Here is an 8,909-nt window from a genome sequence, read left to right on the forward strand (position 1 = left end):
ATTCAAGGTTGACTTTCTTATCAGATTAATCGCTAGCTGACACGTAGCACGTGGACAGTAAACTCACGGCTCGACTTTGTGGGGATCGGCAAGACCTAATTTAGAGTTGGCATTTACTGCCAGTTGGTACAAAATTTAGGTTCATTACCTTCTGACCCAAATTTTTCCGTAATAACTTTGTCACCCTCAAACTTTCAAATCATTAAAAAATATCATTTATTATGTACCTCAGAGACATCGATAAGGCTAACACCAACCTAACCCATCATCTCTTTACCTCCATTGTCATCTACCGCATCTTTGCTATCTGTTATCTTGAATTTGATGAAGGAACAATTAAATTGTTGACATCATTTTTCTCCCTTTAAACAAAAATAATTAATCAATTTTTTCAAACTTAAACGTCAATTGTCAATTGTCAGTGATAATCACAAATTTCAATAGGTTTTACTAGTGGAAAGACTCTTCAACCCATTTTCTGGTTTTACTATTAAAAATTTTATCACCTAACCCATTGTCAGTATGCATTACCTATTAAAAATTTTATCACCATATATTAAGCGTTAGGTGGTACCATATATTAAAAATTTTTAATAAGAATTCTATATTAAAAATTTTATCACCATATATTGAGAATTCTATATTTATTAATGGTAAAGTACACATTTTTTTTTAAGTATCTATATTTTCTTACAATAACTAAAGTTGTTTTATTGGGGATGAAGCTCTCTAGTGCAAGCGCCAATGATGATGATAATGATGAAACTGTATATACATAGTCAGATTTAGAAAAGAAGATCAAGAAGATGAAGAAGCGGGTTTGAACTCATATTTGGTGATTTTTCTAATCGCAGTGATCATTTAAACATATTTTTTGAGAAAGAGCTTTCAAAATTTGACGACTTTTCCCTTGACATAGTTCCTCCCCTCCTGCAATTTGCATAGACAGTATAATGTAATGAAAATTGGAAACTTGCATGCAGTATGGTAATGAAAAATGTAAATTACCTCTCGCTACTCAATATCATCCATGTTAGTTGGTATGAAATTTCTTCGAAAATGACTTACTGAGAGAGGAAATTTCTACTCAATTATCAAGTCTACTAAGAGAGGACATAGACTCGGTTATGGCGTGATTTGGAGAAACACAGTCCACAGAAATGGAGCTGAACTTGGATATATTAATTGTGAATAATGAAATTTCCAGTCAGTTTGTCGTCTATAATACTAAAAGTCTATAAAGATGGACATGATGGCCCTGAAATAAAATCCGTCCACTGCACGCACCAGATGGGGACCCACCCTCTTGAGAAATAGCAACAAGAATCCTTGTAGTCAAAGATGAGAGGCTAAGTGAAACTTATTAACCACACTAGTCAGACCAGTTGCAATATGAAAACAAACTTGCTTTTGATAAGGTTAAGTCACATTAAAGTGTGAAGGCCAAATATAATTCAACTCTCCTTGTGGATATATAATTGTTTGACTCTTCCGAGTCAATTCGATGTGTAGGATACGGTATATAATTGCGGTCCTGGAGGTTGGATCATTTACTAAGATGTAACAGCATTCACAGTAAAAGAGAAAAGAAAAGAAAAAGAAAAATGAAAAAGCCACCAGACGAAGATCAGTATTAACTGTAGAGATTTAATGCTCTTCACTGGAATAAAAATATTACTAGAGAGAACTGACTACTATATAACCAAATATTAGGTTTGTGATTGGGTGTATTGTCACTTGTATTCAAAAATATTTAGATTTTTAAACCTATCGTTTGGCTCGTGCTCTGATAGCATGACAAAAATACTAACTAATCAAGAGAATACACACAAGAACAATCTGGAAATTCTTTTTATATTTTCCACACAAAAAAAAATACAATCACCAATTATTTATATGATTTTACAGCAATTATACGCCAGCTGTCACAACTAAATCAGCACCAGAACCATGCTCTTTCACGTGAAACCAGCAACTAAAGTCTTGCGGAAACGTACACACTGCGTGAACTTTCCTTCAAGAGACTGAGAAAGTCTCGGCACTAACCTGTTCATTTTTCTTCATTATTGAAACGGTGCGTTTGGTCTATACACACCTGCCTTTATCACTCAACTCAATTTTACTCTGACAGTAAGGAACATGTATGGTAAAAGCAAGGATATGTTTGTGTTCCAAAAAAGAAATTCAAAAGCTGCATATTTCGGTAAATCAATAACCACTCAAGCGTTGGAATTTTAGAATGAATCTTATTTATACATACATGGACATATTTGAAACAAGAACTTGCTTTCCATTTTGCATTTGATACACCAAATAGGGTAGCTTCATTTCCAATTCAGAAGAAACAGATGGTATCGTTTACTCTAGATTACATTTTTCAGTACTCAATCAGTTTGCAATAATTTCAATATCTGAAGAAACAACGGGCTTTGGAGGCATCTCCAAGCTTTGTAAATCACCTTCTAGTGTCTGCAATACTATTGGCATGGAAGGCCTTTTTTTTTAATTGCATTAAAGCAGTAAACACAAGGACCGGATTCGATCCAAATGTCTATAAAGATGAAAATGATGGTCCTGAGACTACATCAGAAGAATATAACACCTCAGACGCACCACTGTGCGTCCACTGTACGCACATCAGAAGGGGAATATACAGTCAAGATAAGCGTGAGGAACTTATAGTCAAGATGAGTGGCTAAGAGAAACTTATTAGCCAAACTAGTCAGACCAGTAACCATATGGGAACAAACTTGCTTTTAATAGGGTTAAATCACATTAAAGTGTGAAGGCTTTAATATAATTCTACGCTCTTTGTCGATTTATAATTGCTTGACTGTTCAGAGTCAATTCGATGTGTAGGACACGGCTTTGTTTGTGACTAGATTTGGAAAAAATTCAAGGTGCCTACTCATCATGGCAAAAGTTCAAACGGCCTTTTGAAAAATTACTTCGATCCTGGAGTTGGATCATTTACTAAGATTTCCAAATGGAATGTGTAAATTTGAAATAAACATGCACTCGCTAGTGAATTTTGTATTAATGTGGTTAATATTTGAAAATTTTTTCATATGGTATAAGTAAAATATCAATAAAATCCTTGATGTTTTATTGACTTTTTATACATCATTGTTATTCCTTGAATTCCTATATTTTATTGTTATGTGAAAGGATAAAAATGTCATTTTCACACAAAATAAAAAACAACAATTGGAAAAATATTTAAAATGTATAATTTTCTCATATTGATAAAATTTATACATTTATCTTTTTCTATGTTTTCATTTCTCATATTTAAAATGTCTCTTCCTCTTCATCTTGCATTTATTTATTTTCAATAAATGTTAATCTCTATTTTTCCTTTTTCTTCTCCTACTCATTTTCCATTGTGGTATATTCCTTCTTCTTTTTCCACTAATTTCATTCAATAAATGTTAATCTATTTGTTCCCTTTTTTTTTCCTATCAAGAAAAATTGATATTAGATAAAACCTCCAATTCACCTGTATTCTAATATTATCTAATTGTATATACAACCAAGATACATGTCAATAAAAAAAGAAAATATACAATAAAATAATTAAATAGCTATACAAAGGCCCTATTGTATATACAAGGTAAAAAAATTTTTTGATCATATCAATCCATATTAATTAGTATATCTCAATCCATATCATTAGAATATGTCAATCCATGTCAATCATATCAATCCATATTAACTAGAATATTTAACCATATTAATTTATATCAAGAGGGTATCAAATATGTTGAATTTAGTTTAGACTTTAGTCGTAGCATTTTAAGGTTAAATATTTAATATCATGCAAGCACTTTGATGCACGTTTTTTTATATTATATTTCATATAGGGATATGTATTTGAAGAAAAGTATTATATTTAGGTATTTTATTAACAATTGGTGGTGAAGATAATGGGAGAACCAATAAAAAATAAGCAAACATTTTTTTTGAAAAAAAGAAAATAGTAAACTATAATTATTGGAGGATAAATTGGTAATCTAAATATTATTAGAGGATAAATTGATCAATTAAATTTGTATTTTAATAGGGCTATCTTTGTAATTTTAATAAAATTAATCACATTGATAATTAAAATTTTTATTAACTGGTGAGAGTGACTTTGCCATTATATTAACAAAGAATAAAACAATAAATTACACTAAAAATAAACGAAATGCATTTCTGACATAAATGGTAAGAATTTGTTGTTTCACTAAACAAATTAATCTACGTGCTAAATACATAGGCATGTCACACAGATGATTAAAGACTAAACTAAACTTAGCATATTTGACACTCTCATGATATAAATTAATATGATCAAATATTCAAGTTAATATAGATTAATATGATTGACATAGATCAACATATTCTAATTAAGAACCTTGTCTAGCTGTTTGATTATTTTAGTATATATTTTCTTTTCTTATTAGCATGCATCTTGGTTGTATATATTCTTAAATAATATTATAATACAAGTGAGCTAAAAGTTTTACTCAATATCAATTTTTCTTGGTAGGAAAAAAAAAAGAACAAATAGATTGACATTTATTGAATGAAATTAGTAGAAAAAGAAGAAGGACTATACAATAATGGAAAAGGAGTAGGAGAAGAAAAATGAAAATAGAGACTGACATTTATGCAAAATAATAAATGCAAGAAGAAAAGGAAGAGACAATAATGAGAAAGGAAAAAAAAGAAAAGGTTAAATGTATAAATATTACCTATATGAGAAAATTATACATTTTAAATATTTTTCCAATTGTTGTTTTTTATCTTGCGTGAAAATGACATTTTTATCCTTTTATGTAATAATAAAATCTAGAAATTCAAGGAATAACAATGACAACACCAAGGATTTTATTGATATTTTACTTACACCATAAAAGCCATTTTTCAAATATTGAATACATTAATATAAAAACCACTAGTGACTGCATTTTTATTTCAAATTTACACTTTCAATTTGGAAATTAAACTAAACATTGCCATCAATATACAAGCTTCCCTCTATTGATTCTAACAACAATAGCTCTGACGAACTTGTTGAATCTAATTCAATTAAAATCTCATCCTTCACAGAGCCATGTTGAGAAGAAGAAAAGAAAGGTTTAGGAGGTGTCTGTAAATCCTCAATGCTTCCTTCTAACATTTCTCTTACTTTAGTAATTGCTGGACGACTTGCTGCATTCACTTGTATGCACCACAACCCAATTATGCACAATTTTCTTGCAATCCCAGTTTCATTTTCAGCCACATCTTGGAGCTCTAAATCTCCTCCCTTTTGTAGTTGGTCATATACCCAAGATGGGAAGTACGCTTTGCTTGAATGAGTTTCCATTGAAAAAGAATTCCTTCTCCCTCCAACCAATTCTAACAATAACATTCCAAAACTATAAACATCTGACTTACAAGAAATAACCCCAAAATTTCTTGAAATTAACTCAGGAGCTATATATCCTATTGTTCCTCTTGTAACGGTAATGGACACAAAATCATTTTCCTTTGGATGAAATTTTGCAAGGCCAAAATCAGAAACTTTTGGAATGAAATTGTGGTCAAGCAAGATATTATGAGGCTTAATATCGAAATGAAGAATACAAACATCACATCCTCCATGTAGATATTCAATCCCTGGAGCTGTTCCTATAGCTATTTCATGGAGTTTCTTCCAAGTAAATGACTTTCCTTTACCTCCCTTTGAGAAAATGTGCTTATCAAGAGATCCATTAGGCATATACTCATACACAAGAGCACGATTTGGTCCTTCTGAACAAAATCCCAATAATTTCACAATATTGACATGATGAATTCTACCGATTGTGGAGACTTCATTGATGAATTCTTCTGCACTAAATTTGGAATTCTTTAACACCTTAACAGCAATAAAACAACCATTATGAAGCTGCCCCCTGTAAACCGATCCGAAACCACCTTGGCCTAACTCATAGCTGAAACCGTTTGTCATTGCAATTATCTCACAATAGGAATAACTTTTAGGCATCCAAGATTGTTGATTGTGAAGAAATTTTTCTACGGTATCCACCGTTTTCCATGTTTTTATATACTTGATGAAAATATACACAAGTAAAACCATCGGAGCAAGGATTAATCTGACGATAAGAACAACTGCAACCGTTAAAAGAAAGTTAACTCAGTGTCTCAATGCTTTTTGCTAAGAGTTCATGCCATAGAAAACAAGAAATTCCATAGAGCAAGATTTTAATTACCCAACAGAAAGCTTTCAAATGGTTCTATAATTTCCAGATAGACCAACCTAACCCAATTAGGAAGAGCAATGCCTGCAGAATCACACCGGAAGCAAAGCTAAGAAAATTAATTGTTGAGGAAATTTCTGATAGAAATCATACAAAGAGGGAAACAATTGGTCAATAAATACAGGACGCAATAAGAACAATAATTCGGTCCTGGAAACGATAACAAATAAGTAAAACACTGCGCGTAAGGGTTCAAGCATGTGATCCCATAAAAATAACATATGGTCAGCAAAACTCTCTGCATAAACGTGCAAGAAATTAAAATTGAGCCGGGACAGAATTCACACAAATTGAGAAAATATAAATCAATTAAAAATATTCAACACAACCTCAACACGTATGTATACAGAAAAAATAAGCTTACTTTTAGAGCGATAGAGTGGCGCTGCATATTCTTTCTGCCTAAAGCCATACAATATTTCAAATGGATTATAATACGCAATGTACCACATAAGATCAAACCCTGACTGAAGAAATTTCTGGATGTTTTCATAGTCAGGATTTGCCTGAAGAGGAAGAAGCATAGGAATACTTGAAATGATGGAGCATGAATTGTGACGATTGGTTGTTTCTAAGCTATCACTAAAGAAGACGTAAACATGAGACTGGTTTCCACTCAAACAAGGAACTCTTATGTACGAGGGATGACTGAAATTCCAAGAGCAATTCAAAAACTGGGCTTCTCCGTAGTGCTTAATATGTCCCCTACTAGTCCAGTCATCAGGTCGTAATATGAATTGAATTCCTGTTCTGTTGACATTAACGCCATCAGTTTTTGAGATTGAAAGAGGTCGAGATGGAAGGGCGCCACAGCTTGGATTGGCCAAGTCAACATCAACAACATTAATTAGCTGATCATCATAAGAAATGTTGTTCACATAGTATTTTCCAGAACAGTATTGAAGGATGGTTTTGTTGCTCTCGCAACTAAGATCGAATACCGAATCACCGAGGTCAGATGGATTGGCCTTTAACCGGAAGGGGAATCGTATATCTTTGATGTTTCCACATGAAGAAGAACATGCAGCTTGTTGTACACCAATAAATAGAAAGAACAACACAGAAAACATTACGTTTGATGGATTTGATGATTCCCTTCTTCCCATGGTTTCTCCCAAATACCACCAATTTGGATACAAAAATATGGTCATCTATTATTATCCCACTAGTCATGGTCTCTTAAACAGTAAAAGGTCGAAATACTTGTTCCCACCCAACATTTAATCCATTTCTAGTCTAACCCATTAACTTTGAAAAATTCAAATATGCACATATCATCTAATTTTATTAACATTTTCTATTAATTTAATCATAAAGTACTGATTTAACCTTTTTAAGCATCTGTATTAAAATTTGATTTATTATCATGAACTAAGAATTACTATTATAAATTTATGAGACCCAGAATTATTCACTTCTGAAAAATAGTAAACTTGAGACCTTCCTTTTTATTTTTTCAAAGGTAAACTACAGAACCCATAAATTAACATTGAAAATGCATTTAATACAAGTATAAATGGAATCGTACAAGCATCCACTGACTTTTGTTAAATCTTTGGTGACAAATGAATGAATAAATGTCTCTTCAATGTATTATATATTGAAAGACTGAGACAAGATTGAAAAGGATTTCTTCCTAATTCCCAGTCAGTTCAAGAATCAATTGAATGATTGAGAGAATTGGGGATAGATAAGTTTACAATAACTAAAGTTGTTTTCTTGGACGAAGATGAAGCTCTCTAACGCAGGCGCTAATGATGACGATGAAGATGATGAAACTACATATACATAGTCAGATTTAGGAAAGAAGATCAAGAAGAATAAGAAGAAGCTGGAAGAAGAAATGGGATTGAAGATGGAGAGTTGTACATCAAAAAAAGAGTCACAGATTATAGAGATGCGGTCTGCCATGTCGTATAATCTTTTTCACCATCATTTAATTTTTCAATCTTTCGTTGAAGAAGAAATAGAGAGGACGATGACACATTTTTCCATATTAATTAATTGTGGGTCTCACACATTCAAAAAATTAATTATTTTAATAATAAAAATCTAATTTATAATATTAATTTATATTATAAGTAATCCTTTGAAATAAATCTATAAATTGACTTATTTAAATATTTATCTAAACCTTAACTCTAAAAATTTAGATTTTTCACGGTTATCGGGCAGCACTATATCTAGATTAATGAATTAAACTTTGGGTATAAATAAATCTTTTGGTCACAATAAATTTGGATAGACAATATAATGTAATGAAAATTTGAAACTTGCGTGCAGCATGGTTATGAAAAATGTAAATCACTTTTTGCTACTCAATATCATCAGTGTTAGTCAGTATGAAATTTCTTGGAAAATGACTTACCTGAGGGAGGAAATTTCTTCTCAATTATCAAGTCTACTAAGAAAGGACATAGACTTGGCAATGACGTGATTTGGAGAAACACAGAGTCCGCAGAAATGGAGCACAACTTGGATATATTAATTGTTAATAATGAAATTTCAAGTCAGTTTTTCGTCCATAATGCTAGAAGTCTATAAAGATGGACATGATGGCCCTGAAACTACATCAGAAGAACATAACACCTTAGACCCACCACTATGCGTCCATTG

The 8,909-nt window shown here is 31.7% G+C and overlaps 1 protein-coding gene across 1 annotated transcript; it reads right to left on the minus strand.

The window, feature by feature from the left end:
* Positions 1-4,852: 4,852 nt before the first annotated feature.
* Positions 4,853-7,610, minus strand: LOC123213887 (rust resistance kinase Lr10-like). The gene is made up of 3 exons (XM_044633514.1): positions 6,658-7,610; positions 6,246-6,317; positions 4,853-6,144 (listed from the first exon to the last, which is right to left on the minus strand). Exons 1-3 carry the CDS (start codon positions 7,442-7,444, stop codon positions 4,994-4,996), a joined length of 2,010 nt encoding a protein of 669 aa, XP_044489449.1. The 5' UTR covers positions 7,445-7,610; the 3' UTR covers positions 4,853-4,993.
* Between the last annotated feature and the right edge of the window lie 1,299 nt (positions 7,611-8,909).

The sequence above is a fragment of the Mangifera indica genome, chromosome 4 (assembly GCF_011075055.1).
Source record: "Mangifera indica cultivar Alphonso chromosome 4, CATAS_Mindica_2.1, whole genome shotgun sequence".
Classification (NCBI taxonomy): Eukaryota; Viridiplantae; Streptophyta; class Magnoliopsida; order Sapindales; family Anacardiaceae; genus Mangifera; species Mangifera indica.

What these genes read in the sequence shown, in the direction of transcription:
- LOC123213887 (XM_044633514.1), bottom strand. Translation starts at nt 7,444, where the DNA reads ATGACCATATTTTTGTATCCAAATTGGTGGTATTTGGGAGAAACCATG. An exon ending in GCCACTCTATCGCTCTAAAA is followed by an intron (nt 6,318 to 6,657) that starts GTAAGCTTATTT and finishes GTGATTCTGCAG; the next exon opens with GCATTGCTCTTCCTAATTGG. An exon ending in ATTTGAAAGCTTTCTGTTGG is followed by an intron (nt 6,145 to 6,245) that starts GTAATTAAAATC and finishes TAACGGTTGCAG; the next exon opens with TTGTTCTTATCGTCAGATTA.